This window comes from Acartia tonsa, chromosome 3 (genome assembly GCF_053477335.1).
Source record: "Acartia tonsa isolate MP-2025a chromosome 3, ASM5347733v1, whole genome shotgun sequence".
NCBI lineage: Eukaryota > Metazoa > Arthropoda > Copepoda > Calanoida > Acartiidae > Acartia > Acartia tonsa.
Genome location: NC_137262.1, coordinates 53,800,892 through 53,824,675, shown reverse-complemented (window position 1 = coordinate 53,824,675; position 23,784 = coordinate 53,800,892). Strand labels below are relative to the sequence as shown.

Below are 23,784 nucleotides of genomic sequence, written 5' to 3'. Positions count from 1 at the left end.
CTCGGCCCCCTTGCCTGCCTAGCCGCAGCGCTCGGCCCACTTGCCTGCCTAGCCGCAGCGCTCGGCTCCCTAGCCTAAAACCTAACCTAACCTAAAATACTTGTTCGTCGGTAGTCGGGGGGGGGGGGGGGGGGGGGTACAAAATTGAAAAAAAAATTATAATTATAAAGATGTAATTTTGTTAATAATCATTAATGATGTGGATCAATTTATCGGGGATTGCCTTATCCCTTAAAATCCTTGAAGTTTTACCAACAAAATTCCGTTTGTCCCACTGTCTTATTTGAGAGCTTTACTCTCATAAACGTTATCATTGTTATTTTGTGGAAGGGAATTATGTTTTTTGTAAACGCGAAGCTTTTCTATAATTAGTGTTGGATGGCCGGTCTGTATGGACGAAACTCATAGCTATTATCATTAATTCAAGCATGTAGGAATTGTCCTATCTATTTCAAACTTGTTACCTACTGATTATTTTGGTCTAGCTAAAAAGTATAAGGTTTCTACTTTTGTCGTATTTTTTTAGTTTCATACCTATAGTTTTTGATTATAACAAATTCTTTTATTTAGATTGTAAAGAAACAAGACCTCAGATCAGCATTTGAAACATAGGGGGCAGTTGAAGAAGTAAGTTACAGAAAAGTTTCGCAGCTTATATTTATCTTTGTAGATCTGTATAATAATACAAACAATATTTTGGTTTCTTTACAACAAAATGGCTGGGTGTTGCCACCCCCTTAAAAGTCAAGGCTTGCCTTCACCTTTTCATTACTTGAATTTTTTGTTTGAAACTTTCACTACTGCTTTTAGTTAGGTTTAGGGAGATCAAGAAGGGTTTAGAATATTCCACAAGGGTAGGAGGTATTTTTAAGTTATAGGGAATTGTTTTGATTTATTTTTACCTTATTGTTATTAAACAAACTTCAGGTCTTGAAGTTATTTTTACTTCACTTTATTTTTTAAGGAAATGAACGGTACATTATATGCCGGTGAACGGCTGAGAGTGGAAATATCCCGGGGACGAGGCAGGGGACGTGGAGGCGGAGGTGATAGGGGGCGCAGTTCTTACAGAGGTAGAGGCCGGGGTGGGGGCGGGGATAGGTATGAAAGACGCAGCCCCCCACATTACTCTAGGAAAGTTTTTGTTTTAAAAAGTAAAAGTTAGAAAATCTTTAGGTAGGCCTATTTATTAAATGTAACGTTTAAAAGCAATGCATTTTTTGTAATTTCGCCATGGACTGACGTACAGTTTTGTTATAAAGTTGCTGCGCTAATAAAACAGCAGTACCTAAGATAAAAAAATTTAAAATTAATCTTCCAAAATACTTACTAAAAATCATCGAATTTTTTTTTTTTCAAAATGAAAACATTTAAAAATAACAGAGGTGGCTCTAGAGGAAGGGGAGGTGATAATCCACGGTTACCACGGAGAGGACCAGAGCCTGGACACCTTGAAGGCGGAGGCAGACAAGATCGGGTTCCCTGTTATGATGCCGAGTAGTATGAACACAGCATGTTCTTGTTAGCCAGGGATGTTGTTACTGCTTATGTTTTCCAGGTAAGCTTTCCCTTTATTTTTTCTCGTTCTGCGTTTTCAAAGATGTTTAGTTAGATAAGTTTGCTGATTTTTTTGCCACGTGTCAAGATGCCTGTAGGAAATGAATGAGGGGGGAGAGGGGGAGTCGAACCTACACACTTTTATTTTTGCTTTCAAAAGAAAAAATTTAGGTGTGAGAGTAAGGGGGGGGGGGGAAGTTCTGACACATTTGCGTAAACAGCGAGTATAGGCTTTATCTTTGGGACGGACGGACGGACGGACAGACGGACGGACAGACATCGTTCTACTTTGTATTATAGATTAGATATTTAGTAGGGAGGGATGGGACATTGGGCTGTAAATTACACTAGCCCCCAAAGTTTTCAAATAACATTTTCTTATTCTTTGGCCTAACAACCTTGGGTACTTTTATTGATTTTTTATTGGTTGGTTCATTAAGTTGAGTGTCCTAACATTTCAATCACTTATTGTAATCTACAGAAGGGGTAACGATGTGTATCATCATTAGAGATTAACATCAATTTATCAGCCATTGTCTTATCCCTTTATATCCCTGTAATTATCTAATTAACTAATGAGCAATTTTATTCCAGGTTGAATATCAGTGATACCGAGGTCGAATGGGGCCGGTGCCCAGCAAATCCAGGAGGTTGCGCAACAGTTTTCGCGGCCAGAGCAGTAGAATCAAGAAAAATATGTTTAAGTGTTGTTTCAATCAATAAAGATAATAATGAAAACAATTTTTTTTTTATTTTTGCGTTTTGTGTACAAGCAAGGTTTTTCTATAATTAAGGTCGTTTTTTACCACTTTCTCGTGATTTTTACCACCCGTTTTTACCACAATTATTGGTAAATTTTTACCATATTTACCCTATTTCTGGTAAAATTTTACCAGTTTAGGGCAAAAATATTACCAGGTGTTGAACAGTTTTACCACTTTTTCGGTAAAATCTACCAGAAATTTGCGGTAAATTTTACCAAAAAAGTGGTAAAAATTGGTCAAAATCTGGTATAAATTTGCGTCCTAAAATGGTAATATTTTACCGGAAATCTGGTAAAATTTTACCGATAATTGTGGTAAAAATCGATGGTAAAAAGCGTGAGAAAGTACCACCAAAAGTGTTTTTACCACGATTACGGTAAAATTTTACCACCTTTTAAATCGTATAGGCTGGTAAAATTTTACCATAAAAGTGGTAAAAACTAGGTTTTTTTATGGTATTAATTCCGTCCTGGGCTATGAAAGAGCTTAACCCTGTGGGACGCCGCGGAGCTTTTATTAACCGCCAGTTTTTTAATCCCAATGTTATCTGTTTGTATTTATGTACAAGTGAATAAAGAGTTGCCGGAAAAAAATGAATCAGTTGGTGGCTTCGCCTCTTGACACAAGGGGCTATAACCAATATCCAACCGCCAGTATAGTATATTAAGACAAATGAGAATTTTTTAGTACGTATAGTGTTTTATAAAAGATGGCAAAAAAATATCATAATATAAAAAAGATACCTACGTAAAAAGCACATTTATTTTTGATAAAGTTGGATCAAACAAACCATACTTTTTATTTGTGCCTGTGCGTCCGTTTGTACGTCTCTTAAGATCTTACGTACTGGCCCGGTGAGGGTTTAAAACTTTTTTTCATTGAGATTCAGACATCCTTCTCTAATGTTACTAATTTTATTTAGAGTCTAGGAGTAAAGATTGTGAATGAAAAGCCTTTCGCAAAACTGTCGGAAAATTTCTGAAAATTTGGAATAGTTGAAATGTATCTTTTTTATTCGGTCTTTAATTTACTTTCCAGCTTTATTTTAGAAAAACTCTTTTCTATTTATTTTCTACTTAAAATTGTAAGTGTGCTTTACTAATCTTTTCTTTATAATCTATTTCATTCATACAAAGTCTTGCATACTTCCTTATAATGACAATAGAGTTTTATTAGAGCTCATTTTTATATTCATTGTATTTTCAAAATAAACATATTCTGTAATCCTTATACTAAAGTAACAGGATGTCTGTGTTTGTCAGTGTGTTTGTACCGAAGGATCTGAACCGATCGGGTTTTCCTTAACAGAGTAGCTTCTCATAGGTCCCGGGAAGGTTTATAACTATTTTGGGGGAGGGTACCAACACCCTCCCAAGAGAAATCGCCCCTAGAAAAAAATCCCCCCCCCCAAAAAAAAATTTTTGTTAATTTTTTTTTATAACTAAAATATAAAATGGAGGGGGGGGGGTCACCCCCCCCCCAAAAAAAAAAAAAATTCCCCCTAAATTTTTTTTTTACTTTTTCTTTTAAAATCTAAAATAATAAAATTGGGTTATAAAATTTGACTCTCCTCAAGTGCCCCTAGAGGCCTCTGGGGGGCGTAGCCGCTAGTCATAGATATAATACAAAGTAGAACAATGTATATCAGTCCTGCGGGGCTACTCAGTTTCCAATATAACCTAATGACAAACTATCCCTCTAATGTTCTATTTATTTAACTAAGCACTTTGATGGAAACCGTCCCTTGATCTTCCAATCAACTCTTGGGGCGAAGCCTTAACAATGAGATAGGTATATTCAAAATCAAACGTTTTTTTGTACTATTTATGAGTTTTTTCTTTTCTTTAAGTGAGTGTTAGTTCCATACGACACTAGTATTGCCGATAAACCAACATTTTAACCGTACCATAATAATTATTGCATTTTTTTTTAAATCGTACAGATGGTTCTAAATTTTTAAAGCCACTTCCCCTTTTCATTATGCCTAAGCACGTGCCCCTTGCTACTTGGGGTCTTTTATAAGAAGATAATAATACACAATAAATAATAGGACAAGGACAAATATTTTTTTACTAGCGAATAATCTAATATTTGCAATGATAAGAAAGTAAGGCAGTCTGCACAGAAACCAATCACTTTTTAAAAAAAAATCAATTTAAAATTTTGTGGGGTAGTTTTTAGATAGGTTAGTTTGTATTAGGTACTCGAGTAGCCCCACTGGGTTAGGGCACAGCAGATATAGGCATTGAAGGGTTCGTGCCCCCGCAGGGTTTAGGCATGAACAGAAAAATCTTTTTCTTGCCTTATTTTTTATTTATTTTAAAAATAAAAATATCAAAAATATCTAATCTATCATGGAGATTTTAAATTCTCATTTTTTTAAACAAAATTTGAATGATTTTCTTTATGATCGACGGACTTCCGAACCGACACACTCTAATCTTACAGAAGTTGCGCCACTAATAATATAATAGTGTTTACACATTTAAAGTTCTGAAATATGAAACTATTATATAAAGATAAATATGTAGGAAACTATTATAATAATTCTTTTTTACATACACCAATGGATTTATTATAACTTGGACCTTACACCAGATTATCATGTACTCTAATAAAGGAAAACTTGTAGCTGGATAAAATATCGATTCCCCCCTCCAACCCCTTTACCCTATTCCCTACCCGCCTATTAGATAAACGAACTGACCAATAAATGAGGCCCATGTTAGCAAGCTAAATTGACGTTAAATTTTCCCCTGTCAATATATCCACGTATATACTACATCCATTCATATACAGGAACACCAGGGAGTAAGGGAGGGGACAATGGGCAATTAATTCAATATAAGAGTTATCAAAGAAAGGGCATGAAATCCAGTTTAATCCAATAAATTTGTAGGAAATTATAAAGGGATTGTTAATTGAATAATAGATTTCCATAGCGCCATGTAAAGTGAAATCACAACTTGTTTTTGATGAAATATATTGAGGTTTTTTGGTGTGATTTTTATATTAAAAGATTATTGGACCCGGCCAGCTGCTAGCAAGAATATGACTGCCCCTTTTTATTCTGTTTATTTCCCCTGCCCGTCCCCGTCTGCTACATTCCAAACTAACACAATGAGTGTTTATTTCCCTTCCCCCCACTTCCCTTCTCCCTTCTCCCGATCTGCTACATTACAAACTAACACAACGAGTGTTTATTTCCCTTCCCCCCACTTCTCTTATCCCTTCTCCCCGTCTGCAATATTCAAAACATACATAACGAGTAGCGGCATTCTATGCGCAAGTCCCCAAACTCAGTCAGAAACTGCTAAATTCTTGCACATTCCCTTTAAGCCAGTCCCCAAAGTCTGAGACTCCTAAGAATTGAATATTCGATCCATTGTCCCCTCCCTTACTCCCTGCAGGAACACGCATAAGTAAATAGCTGATGGAAATATACCTAGTATTGCTATTTCTACATAAGACTTTTATCGCTTTTGATTTATAGTTGACAAGGAGGTTAAAGATAAGACAATCGATGAAAAAGTGATAAACATTCCTAAATGATGATAAACAATATTATCCTTACTTATGTAACTTTGCAGTGGTGATTACGATTTCATACTCTACCTAATCAATCCCAAGTAATTGAATTTTTCTGCTCTGTTAATATTAATTTCATCTGCTCAAAAAAAACAATAGTTTTTATATAAAAGACATAAATATTGATTTTGGCTAGACTTACTAAGCTTATTAAAACCAATAAATAGAGATATATGTTTATACATTTTCAAAGGCAAAAATTTATTTTGTTAAACGACAAAAATAATCAAAATTATAAAACAATTTTATTTCTATTTCATATTCATATACTTTTTTTCTATAAAGGGGGGGAATCGACCAACCACTTGCATCACTTTGAAAAAAAATTTCCCTTTTTTTTGGGGTGGGGGAGGGTAGGTAAATGTTTAGGTATATTCCCCCCAAATATTTAAAAGCTTTCATCGGAACTAAAAAAAGCTTCAATGTAAAGGAGCACCATATCGGTTAAGTGGTTAGCGAGATCCTTTGCAAAAGACAAACAAAAATCCGGAGTTTTACATTAGGATCCTTGTTATTGCTGCACTATACTATAAATGGACCAATTTGTTCTTATTGTTAAATAGGAAAATTAATCCAGGAAGGAAGGGGACATTGGGCTGTATATCACACTAGTCCCCAAAGTTTTATTACAACGTTTTCTCATTCGTCGGCTTAGTAAGTTTATTAATTTTAATTGAATTTTTATTGGTTGGTTCATTAAGTTGAGTGACTAATCTACAGAAAGGATAATGTTGTGTATCATAATCAATTTATCGGCTATTGTCTTATCCCTTAAGATCCCTGAAAGTATTCACTATTCACATTATACCCATCCTAAGCTTAAAATTACGGGTATCACAGTGAGCCCAGGAATCCAATTTTGTGGAAAAAATTAATAACTTCCTTATTTTTCAACCAAATCAAACAATTTTTTTTTTAATTAAAAGGTTTTTATAGTACCTTTTACAGAATTAACAAGATTATCCCTTCCTCCCTCTCTAGATGATTGGGGGGTCAAAATATCACCCCCAAAAATTGGTTTTTGGTCGATTTTGACCCAGGACACTTTGAATGGCCATCACGGCCAGGGAAGTGATGGGAAAAAAATTGTGCAAAATAGCAAAGATGGGCAATGGCCCAGTGTGACAGGTGACATTGTCCCAGGCCTGTCAGCCAAGCAGTCTGGCTGCACTGGCATGCCAAAAATCCTCAAAAACTTCAATTTTTGACAATTTTTGCGACCTTTAACTGCGGCTGTCGGCCAAACGGCCGGTCAGACCACCTCTGGCCGCACACCCGCCAATCCGGCTTGGAATGACCTACAAAAAAGTGGTAATACACGTGGCTGCGCCACAAACACACGCCACCCTGTGTGCAAAAAAACACAACAAAAAATTGTCACTTTTTTGGTGTGCTAACTTTGCCGCCAATTAAAGGACGGAAGGCGGCCGGCAATTATCTCTGACTTCTTCTGAGTGCAGTTAGAGCCGGCCATTGTGGTTCTAAAGATACCTTTAGATTTTTGGCAGCCCCTCCAGGAGGCCCTCAGGTTCCAATACACAAGGGCATAGTAAAATTTTATTTTGAGGTGCTCTAACTTTTCCACCACTGGTAGGAAAATTTTGTGCCATGATTTTTCGGAAAGGCATTTTGCCAGATTTTTACCCTGTAAAAGGATTTTTCTCTATAATGAAATCCGGCAACAAATTATATAAGGATTATACACTAAAAATAGCTTAAAACGACCTTTACAAAAATATCTATAGAGGTTAAGCAACTAAGTGAAAGTTGATAAGACCAATGAGATCCTCTTATATATTGCCTAATTAATGCTAGAACTTCATCCTAAAAATTTTCACCTCGTTGCTAAAAAGATCAAGGTATTTGAATCAGAGCTTAAAAAAATATTCAACGTGCTTTTTTTTGCATTTTCACCAACTTTCTTTAATATGGATTCAAGAGGTTTTTTTTATACAAAACTATTTAGTTTCTTGTTATCCAGCGTTAGATAATTGCGCAACCTTTCTAAAATGTTATTACATTACGTCCTAAGTTAATATTTGATTAAATGGCAAGTAAAACAAAAAAAAATTTTAAAATATTTTTTTGGGGAGATTTTGGATCTAAATTTCGTTAATTCCAGGGTAACAACTTCAGAAGGCCATAAAAACTTTAATTTTTTAAATTTTTCATTAATTTAAAATGGCAAACCTCCTCTAATATGATGAATTTTAACATGGACTTTTAAAATAATTGATTTTCTAAAGTTCGATTTTGGGCATAAATAATTTTTTCCACAAAGTTGGATTCCTGGGCTCACTGTGGGGTACTTAGCTTATCTCTCACTATTATTCTATTATACCTATACATTAAACTTCAATTCAATGTATAGGTATATTATAGCATTAAAGCATCTTTTTAAAAATAAAAACAGCGATCTTAAGGGATAAGACAATGACAAATTGCTTTTTGTTGAAAACATTAGAGACTGTTAGTTTAAAACAATACTAAAGATAAAAGTTCCAAAAGTTTTTTCATCCAACGAATTAGAGAATGTGTTGACAAAACTTTGGGTACCGGTATATTTTACAGCCTAAAGTCCCCTCCCTCTTTGCAAATACCTAATAATACTATCAAAGCTTTCAAACACATTTAAGATTTGTTCACTTACTCACACACTCAAAAGCAAGAATAACTTTGTCCAAAAGAACCACTTCTTTGGGGTAAGCTTATAGTGCCTAATTTTTTGAGATAGGCGTTTTCTGAGATAGGCGTTTTTTGAGTATAGCCAATAAAAAATGACGTCATCCAATACAAATGACCAATGAAAAGCCAGTGTACATTTTAATTGGCCAATGGAAAAATGTATACTGGATGGCCTATCATTGGTCATATGACGTCATTTTTTATTAGGCACTATAAGCTGCTTCCTTATTTGAAGTAGTTGAATATTAATAATGTTTGCTTCTGAGTTTCTTAAATTTAAATATATGATTTTCACCCTGGGCAAGTTTCTGGCTATTTATGAAATATTTTGATGCCACTAGAAGTTATTTAGGTGCTTTGCAAGCGAAATTTAAAACACTTATTTTAATAAACTAACAAAAATAATATGAAAATTAAATCCTATAATATAAAGTACCAAGTTTCGTATAGGTCCTGAGATGGTTTTAGGCTATTTTAGTTTTATAAATAAGTCTGGGTATGGTTTTAAGCTATTTTTCTGCTCTTCTTTATCTCTTCGAATATAGAGCCCATAGATGCTAGGGGCACAGATACAAATACAATCAAAGAGTAACTGCGCTTCTAAAAGCAAAATAATTTGACATTTTTTGGTTTATCCTCTACGATGCCGCCAATGAATTTTGAAGCAAATTATACATTTAATACAAGATTGTAAATAAAAGCGACTAAAAAAAGATATTTTAATTAAGGGATTTATCCAGGGATGGAGGAGGTATTGCTCACTTTTTTTTATGCTGGTACTCAAAGTACATCAGCACATTGTCTCATTCGTTGGCTAAAAATCTTCGACTGCTTTTATTTAATTATGATTGGTTGGTTCAAAATAGATGCTCAAACTTTTCAATCAATAATTTTAATTTTCATAAGGGGTAATTTTTTAAATCTTTATTAGTTATCTACATCAAATTAAATTATCCTTCAATATTCTTCCATGACAATAATAAATTTTTCTTTAAATTATTTTGTTTAATTATGTTTAATGTTTATTTATAATTTCTTGCTTGAGATAAATATTTAATAAATAATATATAATAAATATTTGGATGTCAAATGTTTTTCATTACAAGTTATATTTTTCTAGAAATATTTTCCCATAAATAATATCCATTTCTACCCAGCTTCTTGTATCCAAAACTAGAATGGTCATGAGTTTCAAATAGATATTTTTATGTTTTATTATACTAGTAGCTTCTAAAAATAGAAAAGCTGAATGAAGCTACCCTAAAATGATCTCAATCGGTACAGCGCTTAATGAGATCTCAACGTACAAATAAAAATACCCTATTACTCTATAAGAAAGGACTATACTAAAGTTATAAACCCATTAGACATTAATTTTCTGTGTAAATTTGTATTCTAACCATCTCTTCTGACACCTAGAGAAAAACAAATACATATTAAATAGTTTCTAATAAGTTATCATTCTTATGGTAATAATCAAGGTTATTTTTCAAAAGGTAAGAATTTTACCATACAGCTGTTATCAAATATGAGGATATTGTGACTATTGTCGTCAATTTAAATTGCTATTATAGTCCTCAGATATTGATCAGTACGTTACTCCGTGTTTAAGGGAGGGGATGGGATAAACTCATATAGGGGGATTGGGGTACCTTTATATTACCCAACTAGGAGAAACATTTTTTCAGGGTATACGAGAATCTCTCACAATATCCACGTATTCTATATCCATTAATGTGACTTTCTACTAGGATCCATCCAATGGACAATCTGACATGCCAGTCAATCAATTAATTTTTCATCTCTATTGTTACTGCATGATATTTTACTGTTATTCATCAATTCTTTACCACTCTTTTCCCTTTTTTGTGATAGTAGCTCCCAGATGGAGCCCTGTTCCTTCGGAAGCTTTTTAAATTGACGTCATACAATACAAATGACCAATGATATGCCAAAACACAGACAAAATTGCTAATAACAGGCCAGTATACATATTAATTGGCCAATGGTAGGCAAGAATGACTTCATTTTTATAGGCACTATAAAAAGTTTGGTACCTACGGGGCACTTCCCCCTCGATAATCTTTTTATCTATACTTTTTCTAACCTAACTTAAGATAAGATTAAAAATACGCCCCCCCCCCCCCCCCAGGAACGATTGTGGTCAAAATGCGATATGAGGGGAACTTAAGCAGATATTTTTTTACCAACATTACATAAAAACTTTTGAGAATCTGAGCTCGGTAAAGTAAATTAATAATAAATTAAGAAACAATTTATTTATTGACAACTCTGGCGCGGGGAATTCATAGGATTAAGGATGGTTTCTACGGTCCTTAATTTTCTATAGTATTTTTATACAGTTACAGCATACAATAAGTAGGAAATGTGATGTTAAACCATGAATTAAACATACCTGAAACCCGTATTAAGACCAGAGTAAATAATCTCTTTTTGCGGTGGGTGGAAAATTATCAACTTCTATTTGGTGTCCATTGTTTTTTGTCAAGATATCAAAATGTTAAGCTTAGAAATAATTTAATAGTGCAAAATTAAGATAAAATAGTAATCTATCGCATCGTATTATAGACAGCTTTCTGTGGATAGTAAAAATTAAAAAAAATAAGATTAATTCCAATTGTGTTGGCCCCGAGGGGCCAGAGGCTTTGGTATAAAAATATTATGATTTTCACTTTATTATTCGTAGAATATAGGATAAGATACATGATTTTTTTGACTGGCACGGAACTGGTTCTAATCCAGCGGATATTAATCGGTTTCATAGCAATACACATGTCGTTATAATCTAAAATATTTCTTTTTTTATCAACAATACTAGTATTTTGTTTTTGACTAGGTGAAAAGCGTTAAAAAATCCTCAGAAAATTCTATCGAATATAAATTGGTGGCTTAATTGTCAGCATCTAATATTAATCTTTGCCGCCAAATATAAATTCATCCTCTGTGATTGGTCCATAATACCAAAGATATACAGAGATGTGATTGGTTAAGAAAAATATAAATAAGATGCTGATGGCGGTATTTTTAATTAAAAACATTTTTATTAGCGCAGCTAATATATAATTAACTGAAGTTTGTGTTTAGGTATGTATTCATGCTCTCTATATGCGCACTCAAGACCCATATGCACGTACAACAGACTTACAGACTAGTACTCAACACATTACAGTTTTTTAAAAATTCTAAGTACAGTTAACCATTCGGTTTTTCATTTTAATTTGTCATTTCATTGTTTTTGCCTTTGTTATATTGACATTTTTATTCTTGTTGTAAAATAATTACAAAAAATAATTTAGTTTTATGATTAAAATTTTGACTTTTAAAATATACTAATATAAACATGATGTCATAAAAAATTAATTTTAAATATATAATTTTTAATTGTACTAATAACTTGTTAATTGTAAATATCTAGATTTATTGTGATTGTTAATATTTATAAGAAATGAAAGCTCAAGTATTTTGTTTACAAGAAACTTTAAAGATAGAAAAAGATTTTTGGATAAACACGCATCTTCTTTAATTGACCTATGTATAAAAAATATGTAGAATGAGCAATCATCGACTTAGGCGTAACACATAGTCGGGGAGGTGATATGTTTGAATCTCAGCTTAACACCACGACCACGTTATTACTATAGACGTTAAAAATGGTTACTTTTGCTGCTAAGTTAGGCCGCGACATTAATAGTAGAGTAGTTGGATTGCCTTGGCCCAAAATAGGCGCAACTTATTACCATTCATTAATAAGAATTCCAGCCAAAGGCCTTGCAATAAAATGGTTGGTTGTCTTTATGACTTTTAGTTGTGTAATCATGCAAATGATACATTTTTTCACGTACCCCCACTGTAGGAAAAAAATCATCTTTTGTTTTTAATAAACAGTATAAAATTTATGCTCATTAAAGCATCATGTCTTTTTATTTATAACCAACTGAAGATTGTTTTTAACATGAAACACTGTGTATTGGACTACAAATAAAAATAACATGTTTAATTAAACTGTGTTGGTCACTCTATGAACTATAAAGTAGTAGGTTTTTTATCTGAAGCTAAAGATATTGGAAATTTCTGGTTCGAATAGGTTGTAATTATCGGGTAAACTTCTTGGGATGGTTTTATGCTATTTTCCTGAAATGCCACACCCTCCTCTAGAGGCTACGGACGAAGAAACTAGTTATATAAGAAAGTGATCAGCTGTAAAGTATATAGAAAAGCTTCGCTTTTAAAAACTAATGATTGGTGACACACGTCCCTTGTTTACATAAAACATCATTAGCATGGTGGGTAATTAGGATTAATTATACCACATAATAATACAATCATTAACTTTACCTATTATAATATTTTTTATAAGGCAGCATGTAAAACAGCTCATTGTCTGATTTTAAAAAGTTGGGGCTTGCATCTTGACTACAAGCAAACAAAAAATTGTTCTGCTTAATTTAGGTCAGGTTACGAATAGGTTAGTAGATCCCCGCAAGGGTTAAAAATATGCTTTTTTCCTCAGAACTTGTCGATGCTCAAGAAAAAGGTAAGAAATAACTTTTTTTATTTCTTCTTTAATTTAGCTTTTTAAAGTAAAAAGTTATAAATAAGCAACAAAACATCTCATAATTGAGCTTTCCCTTTAAATAAAAACGCAGCTATAATTCTATATTGCTATTTAGTGAACTTAATTTAAGCTTTATTATAGAAACACCAATTATTGCATCCTCTTATTATATGAATAAGTATACATACCTATTCATATAATAAAGGTAACATGTTAATTAATATAACACCTACCAATAGACTTAGCTTAGAATTCTATGCGTTACTAAAAAAGTCCAGAAATTTTTAAAAAATGTTAGTTCTTAGAAAAAAAGATTTAATAAAGGCAATAGTTTAAAGTTTATGATTTTAAACTTTTAGATTATTTGTTATTCAAAATTTTGTTAGTTTGTTAATAATTTACTACTTAAATGATCATAAATGTCCTTCAAAACTTACAAAATAAAGAATCTTGCAGTATTAATAAACCTATTTATGATTGGTCTATAGCTACAAACAATATTTGTAAGCCTAATTATTCATAAAAGTGTGTAACTTTAATTAATGATAAAGATCAGGGACATGGACTGATGTTAACAATTTTAATCAGATTCCGAAATGGATACAGCAATGGATGATAATTTAATTTACATCCCAAATGATGATGTGCAAAATAACCCTTCTGTTCATTATTCTTTTAGGACACTATAAAATAAAACCTATCAATCAAAATTAAAAATTAAAAGTACCTGAAATTTTGATCCAACGAATCATATAACGTTGGATACTAGTTTGAAATACATTCTAAAGTACTTCCTCCTGATTTTAGTGTTTATGATACACCAATTTATTAGTGTCTTTGTCTTATATAGAAGGAGCTGCTCTACGATTTTTAAAAATATTTCCCAATGAAATGTGGATCAACTCTATAACTCTTTATGTCCGTCCGTCCATACTTATTTTGTAATATTTTTGTACCCGGCTGCTTTATGAGATTAAAAATTAATTTAATTCAAACCTATTTCCTTTTCTAAAATGATAAAAATCGCTGAGTATATCTTTCCCTTTCTCTGGCAATTTTGATGAAAATGAAATAATAGAACACTTGGTGGGAAATTATAAATGATAAATTAATTACAATCATTCACACTTACATGAATGAGTTATTCCAAGCAATAACGTAGCTCCTCTTTATCCTATTATATAAAGTAGTAAGATTTTTTGTCTAAAGCTTAAGATTTCAATAATTACTGAACTGGTTGAGGTCTGCTTTTAAGGGAAGCTTCCCTTCAGGTCCCAGGGTGGTTTTATGCATTTTCTGCATTTGAATGTAGTGCCCCTTGAAGCTACATTGTAAAAGTGAACCATATCGGTTCAGCAGTTAGCAAGATCCTTCGATACACACAGACAAATAGAAAGACTCACAGATATTCTATTACTTTAATACAAGGATGAATTTGTTTACTTTTTAGAAATTAACAAAGCCTAATAGTTTCAATTTTCAGTTTTAAAAAGGAAATTCGAATTTGTTATCTGACTGCGCTAAATTAGGTTCTTGTCATCCTTGTTTATTAATGACTTTTTAAGACCAGTGTTTGCTCTAGTTTGTGTGAAAATAAAAACTTTCATTATTATTTTGCAATAACATAATTAGGCTCTGATTAATTAACATAAAAGTAAATAAAAACCGCTTTTAATGAATTATGAATTTAAAAACGAAAAGAACTAAATTGGTATAGTGGGAATGATATATAAATCGATATAGAATATAAGTGGATATTATGACACGGGAAAAATTGTCGTCAATTTACCTTGCTAATATGGACCTCATTTTTATCCAGTAGGAGGGGAGGGAATAGGGTAAATGGAGTGGATGGGGAATCGTTATTTTAGCCAGCTTCGAGTATCACTTTTTCAGAGTATAAGAAAATCTGATGCAACATCCAATTAATAATAAAATTCTAAAAATATTTCTAAATTCCAACACGAAATAATATTTAATATATTCTCAGTAGCTTAACTAAAGATGGTCTAAAAGTGATTTAGCTGGAGAAATCACAGCACAATTTAAATTTTTTACTTTACTGAACTGAACTGTAACAAAAGATTATAAAATATCCATTAAACCCTGTAAACAATAAATATAACTAATAACAATTTTAATCTTCAGAATAATTTTGGATCAATAAGTTATTATGAGCAGAGTTCATTAGTACCAAGAATTATATCCCTTTCTATTATTTATCTTTATATAAAAGTAACAGGATCTGTATGTGTGTTTGTGTGTCTGTCTGTACCGAAAGATAACCCTAACCGCTGGACCGATATGATATGGTTCTTAAAGGTTCTAGGAAGGTTTATAACTATTTTTAGAGAACACTCCTAGAAAAGAAATACCCCCAAAAAATATTAAAAGTCCCGCTAGAGGGCATAGAAAAATATTTTTAAGTGCCTGTAATTTTAATTTTGCAATAATGACAGTGTTACTTTTACCGCTTGTAAAAAATAATTGTCATAATAGCAAACCTTTTAGCCTATTTAAAATATTGATATTTGTTTCTTAATGAACTTTCTGATTAATATATTTGTAATAACTATATTTAAAGGTGTTAATCCGTATTGATTTGTTTTATTATTAGTAGCGGAACTACACTTTGAATATGGTATCTACATGTAAGGAACTCAAATAATTTTCCTCCCTTTTCTAATAGAAAGACACTTAGAGCAGAGATTCGCTATGATTCTACATTACTTTTACATCAGAAATACAAAAATCCTGTTACATCAAAATAAAGTTAGCTTATTGTTGTTGTTGTTGTAGCCATGATTCTCTGAAGTTAGGACTCAGATGCACACGGAGACTGGAAGTGAGAATCCTTTGGCCAATCTTAGATTGGTAAGCTTCGCGCAGTGTTGGCAGGTGTTCCATATTGAGCCACCCTAATTAATGGCACTCTCATACGAGGAGCATGGATGGGGGAAAGCATGGTTAGAGCGGCTGGATTTGTAGAATCCTAACTTCCTACAAATCTCCCCCCTTACAACCCTAGGACATCTTAGGAAAGGTAGCGTGATCATAATCTGACAAATTGCGACAGCATTTGTCAACCAAGTGCAAAGTCTATGTGGGGACTTGAACTCGGTTTCTCCCAACCACAGCGTAGTGAGCTAACCACTACACTATGGGACACCCTTGTTAGCTTATTGTTACATTTGTCCTTGTTTATTCAATATCTACACAAAGTAGTTAATATGAAATTCCTCTACAAAAGTGGAGCTACTCATCAATTACGTTATTTTTTATCTATTTCAACTCGTCTAGGTACTCTTAATATTGTTTGATTTTCCTTATTGGTTTTATAGCTTTGCGTAATACAGATTAATACGTTTTTTTCTTTTTATACTAAAAATAACCTGTGTTTATATATATAACTAGAGTTGGCTCGATATAACTATCTCGCTATTGGCTAGGTTTATTCAATATTTTATTTACTTTTTTGGTTTTACAATATAAAATACGCTCTATATTACTATAAAATCCTTTTGTGGCATTCTTTTTCTAAAAAGCCACCTCATATTGGCATGGTTTAATAACCAATTTAAAATTGATCTAATAACCTTTACAAATTGAAATTTTAATTCATACACTTTATTTCAACCTCTTTAGATTTTTTTGAAAAAGACAACAATGAATATGTTTTTGAAAACATGTTGTGTTCAACGCAACATGTTGTAACATACAGGGGTGGATTTTTATATAAATAATGCTGCGTTATTTTATTTTTTTTATTTTTCCTTTGTCATGAAATCTATGTTTTTTATATGTTCTTTTCTCTCTCTCCCTCTCTCTCTATTTAGCATGTAAACTAAGACTGTAAAACAATAATCTTTGTCCAATGCTGATGTACCTCTTTTGGTTAAAGCATCAGGTTTCAGATGTCAAGTTTCAAGGTGAGTGGTTTGAGACTGACCACTGAAACAATATTTTTTTCTATCTTATAGACCTAGGCATGTTAACCAAGGCTGTAAAACAACAACCTTTGTCTCATGTTGAATTAGCTCTTTTGGTTAAGGCATCAGGTTTCAGATGCCAAGTTTCACTGTGGGTGGTTCAAGACTGACCACTGAACCAATATTTTTTTCAATCTTATATACTTTGGCATGCAATAGCTTTTTGATATTTAAGTGGTATAATGTAAATAATTAAAAATATTTTTTACCTATACCAAATATTAATTATTAATAAAAAAAAGGTTAAAAAACACTAATCTTTGTCTCATGCTGATTTAGCTCTTTTGGTTAAGGCGTCAGGTTTCAGATTTAAGTTTAAGTTAAAAGGTTCGAGACTGACCACTGAAACAATATTTTTTTCAATCTCATATACTTTGGTATGTAAACAAAGGCTGTAAAACAAAATTCATTGTCTCATGCTGATTTAGCTCTTTTGGTTAAGGCATCTGGTTTGGAATGTCAAGTTTCAAGGTGGGTGGTTCAAGACTGACCACTGAAACAATACTTTTTTCAATCTTTTATACTTTGGCATTTAAACTAAGACTGTAAAACAATAGTTGTGGTCTCATGCTGATTTGGCTCTTTTGGTTAAGGCGTCAGGTTTCAGATGTCAAGTTTCAAGGTGAGTGGTTTGAGATTGACCACTGAAACAATATTTTTTTCAATTTTATATACTTAGGCATGTTAACTAAGGCTGTAAAACAACAACCTTTGTCTCATATTGATTTGGCTCTTTTGGTTAAGGCATCAGGTTTCAGATGCCAAGTTTCAAGGTGGGTGGTTCAAGACTGACCAAAGAAACAATATTTTTTTTCAATCTTACATACTTTGGCATGAAAACTAAGGCTGTAAAACCATGTCTGATGTCTTATGCTTATTTAGCTCTTTTGCTTAGGGCGTCTGGTTTCAGATGTCAAGTTTCAAGGTGGGTGCAGGGACAAGGGAAGGCTATTCTGGCAAACAATGCTTTAGAGCTGATTTAATAGATTTCCAGTTTAAACTAGATGATGAGATTAAGCAACTTTTGGCAGAATTTGACAAGAATCTAAAACATTATTTTGTCAGTTTTTGCTTAATTTACTATAAGCCATTCAACAATGATTTTTAGAGATTAGTACTATGTTTATTTTTGAGATAAATGAACATAGAGTAAGCTTTTTACATTATTTAGATATTTTATCTAAATCATAGACTACTCGTAAATTATAGGTTAAATAGTGAATAAAATTTATTGAAAATCCAAACAGTGGATAGCTGTGATACTTTGAAACATATTTCAGATTGTTTAAACATTTATCACATCTAAAAATTAAAAAGAAAAAAAGTTTTTGCGACACCTAGCAATAAAGTTTTAAACTATATAACTATGCTTTTCCAAATCAAACATTTTAAAATTTTTGTTGTGGTTTAATTTTGTATTTCTCGACAACATCTTGCCTCTAATTGCGAAACAAGTTGGAAGGAAGTTTACAGAATTTAAAATATGGGTAGTTTCTCCCAAAGTGCCTAGTGGAGCACAGAATCCTCCTTTCCCTACCATTAATTTTAAAACAAACTGTAAACGATCAAAGGGGCGGGAGTGCTTTAGGTGTAGCATTTAAGAAACCAGCAGATATAATTTAAATATGGGGGGGGGGGGAATCAGTGCTTCATAGGCAACTTTGTTGTAAGGCACCAATATATGTTTTTTTATGTTTATTTTAAATTAAGTTGATCGTCAAATAGATTTAGTATTGTATGATTTATGGTTATTATTTTTTAAAAGCAAAGCTTTTCCATGATTAGGGTCGGTCCGTGCGTCCATCTGTACGTCCATCCGTTACAGTTAGCTTTGTTTAATAATTTAAAAAGGTTAGCATAGTCCTATCGATTTCAAGTTTTACATGCTAATTCCCATAGCAGTTAGGTACGATTTAGAAAGAGCAGCAACTCTATAATCGTTACTAGAAAGTCCGTATGTTCATTTAAAACAAGCTGATTTTTTACTTTTTTTACAACAAATTTTTGTATGTTAAAATTATCCTAGTCATCTAATTTTTTTGAATTCTGATTCATATTACAACAAAATACATAAGCAAAGCATCTCTAAAATCAAGTCCTAAAAATGTCAGTATGTTCTAAAACCGTAACATGTATTTAATCAGTTTTGCAACAAATTTACTTACAATTTTGTAAAGACATATGCATTAATATTCAGTTTATTCAGTTCTGACACTGTTAATGTCCATTTGTCTTTCCATTTCAGAGCTTCGCTTTTATGAATGTTGTCATCCTTGTTTTAATAAGAAATGAACGATGAATTTTATTTTTAACTTTAAAGTAAGATGTTTTTTAGTTATTGAATCAATTTGAAACTTATGCCTAAACTTGCTCTAAGGGGTTAATTGTGGTGTTTAAAAATGAGTCGAAGTAAAAATTTGTCAAAATATTTTGTTTTTTGTCTTTAAACAGTTACAAATTTTATGGATAAGAAAAAAATTTAAAGATTTTAATTTTAGGAAATATTTAAAAATATTTTTTTAATCTCCCTACATCTGACTTGTTTAGTAAGATGTTTTTGTGAATCCGTCTGCTATTTTATTATTTAATAGTGTACACTATTCTCATGAGGTTTAGTGAATTACCCTTATGAATACCCTTGTGTATTATACTAAGAGCCCTTTTTTGTAATAGTTGCACCATTCATAACATTACATACTTGGTGAGGTTTCGTGATAAATTGGCATGAATTTAATAGAATTGTTTGTCAGACAGACATTCCCTTGTCCCTGGGTGGGTGGTTCAAGACTGACCACTGAAACATTATTTTTTTTCAATCTTATATACTTTGGCATGTAAAATAAGGCTGTAAAACAATGATCATTGTCCCATGCTAAATTAGCTCTTTTGGTTAAGGCGTCAGGTTTCAGATGCCAAGTTTCAAGGTGGGTGGTTCAAGATTGACCAATGAAACATTATTTTTTTCAATCTTATATACTTTGGCATGTAAAATAAAGCTGTAAAACAATGATCATTGTCCCATGCTTAATTAGCTCTTTTGGTTAAGGCGTCTGGTTTGGAATGTCAAGTTTCAAGGTGGGTGGTTCAAGACTGACCACTGAAACAATATTTTTTTTTCATTCTTATATACTTTGACATGTAAGCTAAGGCTGTAAAACAGTAACTGTTACCTTATGCTGATTTAGCTCTTTTGGTTAAGGCATCAGGTTTGGGATGTCAAGTTTCAAGGTGGGTGGTTCCTGACCAACCACTGAAACAATACTTTTTTCAATCTTATGTACTTTGGCATTTAAACTAAGACTGTAAAACAATAGTGGTGGTCTGATGCTGATTTGGCTCTTTTGGTTGAGGCGTCAGGTTTCAGATGTCAAGTTTCAAGGTGAGTGGTTCGAGACTGACCACTGAAACAATATTTTTTTCAATTTTATATACTTAGGCATGTTAACTAAGGCTGTAAAACAATAGTTGTTGTCTCATGCTCAATTAGCTCTTTTGGTTAAGGCGTCAGGTTTCAGATGTCAAGTTTCAAGGTTGGTGGTTCAAGACTGACCACTGAAACAATATTTGTTTCAATCTTATATACTTTGGCATGCAATAGCTTTTTGATATAATGTAAATGTTTAAAAATATTTTTTACTTATACCATATATATATTATATTATTAGTGAAAAAATATTTAGTGTTTGGATATATTGGAACCTCATCTCTACCCCTGAGCTACGATGACAGACATGAAAGTGTGTAAAATTTTAACGTATACTGTAAGAATTAATTTTTTGTCTACTTTGTATTTTTTCAACACTGATAATTGGTCTCCTTCATAGCTCATTTATAGAATGTTGGTTACCTTATCCATATGTTGCGGGTTCGAGGCTCTCCGAGAGGGGCAGGGTTTTTGTAGTTGTTAAAAATTGGAAGAATTTATAAAACAAAAATTGTCGCAAATATAGGTATTAAATAATAAATAACATTCCAGGTAGTTTTTCTTTCATTTCAATTTATCTAATTTTTAATTCACTATTTATTATTCACTATTATTTTTCTCTGTTTTAGGAATCATATCCATTATTCTTATCCTATAATATAAAATATTAAGATTTTTCTGTCTGAAGGTAAAGATTTCAGAAACCAGTGAACCGGTTGGGTTCTCCATTTTAGATAAGCTTCAAATAGGTCTTTGGATGGTTTTAGGCTATTCTATATATTAAGTTTATGCCGTGCAATGCAGGTTTTAGGCTATTTTTCTCCTCTTTTATTCGAATACAAAATTCGAATAAATTGTTAATTAACACTAATCTCTTAATTTCTAAAAGTAAAAGCACTTTCACTTGTACCATATGAGGTTTGGTTTAAAAACCCTTTTAATTTCCCCGCAATACAAATACAGCATGTTCTCTCTCTAAAATGTTTATATAATTAAGCCACATTTTATATAATTTGTAATATACTATCTATTTTTTAAAAGGTTATGTTGGAGGCAAACAAAGCTTTGCTAGGTCATTCAGGTTCAGACTCCAAATGACTTTAACAAAGGTTTCTAAAATAAGTATGCTAGTGGATCTGCCCCTAGTCTCTAGGGGCATGGCCAAAAATGAATTTTATTAAATATGAAAACTTGTAAGTTAAAATTTAAGGATTCTGCTAGCCATCTTCCTCCAGTTGATTTTTTTAAAAGGCCCCTTTTTTACTTGAAATCAAAATTGTATAAACATTCAAAACCACAAGTATGTCGCATCTTTGCATAAAACATTGGAATAATTGAAGGTATGTGAAAACACTTGGTAAGAGGTATGAAAGCTGAATGGTGAAATAATTGAAAGTATGTGAAAACACTTTGTATGAGGTATGGAAGCTGAATGGTGGATTAGTCGAAGGTTTGTAAATCACTTGGTAAGTGGTATGGAAGCTAAATGGTGGAGTAATTGAAGGTATTTGAAAACACTTGGTAAGAGGTATGGAAGCTGAATGGTGGATTAGTCGAAGGTTTGTAAATCACTTGGTAAGAGGTATGGAAGCAATTGTGGAAATGATGTAAGTTTGTAAAAACACTTGGTATGAGGTATAGAAGCTGAATGGTGGAATTGATGCAAGTTTTTAAAAACACTTGGTATGAGGTATGGAAGCTGAATGGTGGAATAGTTGTAGGTTTGTTATAACACTTGGTATGAGGTATGGATGATGAATGGTGGAATAGTTGTAGGTTTGTTATAACACTTGGTATGAGGTATGGATGATGAATGGTGGAATAGTTGTAGGTTTGTAAAAACACTTGGTATGAGGTATGGATGATGAATAGTGGAATAGTTGTAGGTTTGTTATAAAACTTGGTATGAGGTATGGATGATGAATGGTGAAATAGTTGTAGGTTAATAGAAACACTTTGTATGAGGTATGGAATCTGAAAGGTGGAATAGTTGTTGATTTGTAAAAACACTTGATATAAGGTATGGAAGCTGATCTTCAAACATTACATTTAATTGGTGTCAACAAACATTATTCCCAAGGGACAGACAGTAGATATCTAACTATCTATCTATTCAACTCTCTATCCATCCAACTATATATCCATACATCTTCACCTATATACAAAACTGTTAATATTGGCATAAAAAAATATTTTCTACGGGATAATTATCTTTTTAGTAGCGAAGCTACTCTATAATTCACTTTGTCCATCAGTCAGTCCGTAACGCTATGGGGGAAATATGATTTACTCAGCTCCTAAAAAAAAGATAGAATGCTAAAACTTTTTGACAAGACTCCCATCATTAAGAAGCACAATCTACTTGTACGTAATCCCTTTCACGATTTTTTGTGCTTCGATACTTATGGATGCCGTCATCCTTGTTTATCTATTAATCTGTCTTATCGTTTACTGTTCTAACTAGCTTATGATGAATTATTTATCAACCTATTTATTTATAAATACTTACTAAAATCTGTAAGTTACGGTTTGAAAATATCAATCTATTTACATATCTATCAATTTCTTTATTAATCCATAAATCTATGCATTTATCTATTTATTTGGCTATCTATCTATCTATCTGTTTGTTTAAATCTTGAGCTCTCCCATTTCTATTTGAAAGTATATGTGCTTCTGAAACCCTTTTCAACTTAGAGTTCTGGTGGAATTTTTTCTTTTACAATTTTCAAAGCCAACTCGGATCATGGAAAAAACACGAAGTAGTGGGTTTTGTCGTATTTTTACAGTAGCTATTTTAGGTTAGGTTAGGTAAAAGTTAATGATTTCCCCGCAGGGTTAGGCAATTGACATTGAAATATGACCAAGCTTCTGCAAAAATACGACGAAACTCGCTATCCTGTTTTCTTTCTATGATCCACCAACTCTTATAAGAAAAAAAGATATTTCTAAAATAAAACTCTGTGTTAGCATCATTAATACTTTATTGTAGTTCTTTTTCAAATTATTTGTTATTAAAATGCAAAACAAGGATTATATACATAACTAAGTTCAACAAATCAGACAAACGAACATCGACAAACATAGAGTTACTGTTTTTTCAATATTTAAGGAACATATTTTTATTTCGTAATTTGAGCAAAACTTTGACGTAAAAATGTTAGAAAGTTTAAAATTTAAAAGTGAGCTTTACTTAAAATG

At 32.3% G+C, this 23,784-nt stretch overlaps 1 protein-coding gene across 1 annotated transcript; it reads left to right on the top strand.

Annotated features, from left to right (window-relative positions):
* Window positions 1-970: 970 nt before the first annotated feature.
* Window positions 971-2,298, top strand: LOC145314583 (methylcrotonoyl-CoA carboxylase subunit alpha, mitochondrial-like). Its single transcript, XM_080154562.1, has 3 exons — window positions 971-1,134; window positions 1,384-1,558; window positions 2,152-2,298. Exons 1-2 carry the CDS (start codon window positions 1,104-1,106, stop codon window positions 1,524-1,526), a joined length of 174 nt encoding a protein of 57 aa, XP_080010688.1. The 5' UTR covers window positions 971-1,103; the 3' UTR covers window positions 1,527-1,558; window positions 2,152-2,298.
* The last annotated feature ends 21,486 nt before the right edge of the window (window positions 2,299-23,784 follow it).

Excerpts from the sequence above, each read along its gene's own strand:
- LOC145314583 (XM_080154562.1), top strand. The coding sequence starts at position 1,104 with ATGAAAGACGCAGCCCCCCACATTACTCTAG. Across the intron at positions 1,135-1,383 it reads AGCCCCCCACATTACTCTAG|AGGTGGCTCTAGAGGAAGGG; the intron begins GAAAGTTTTTGT and ends TAAAAATAACAG.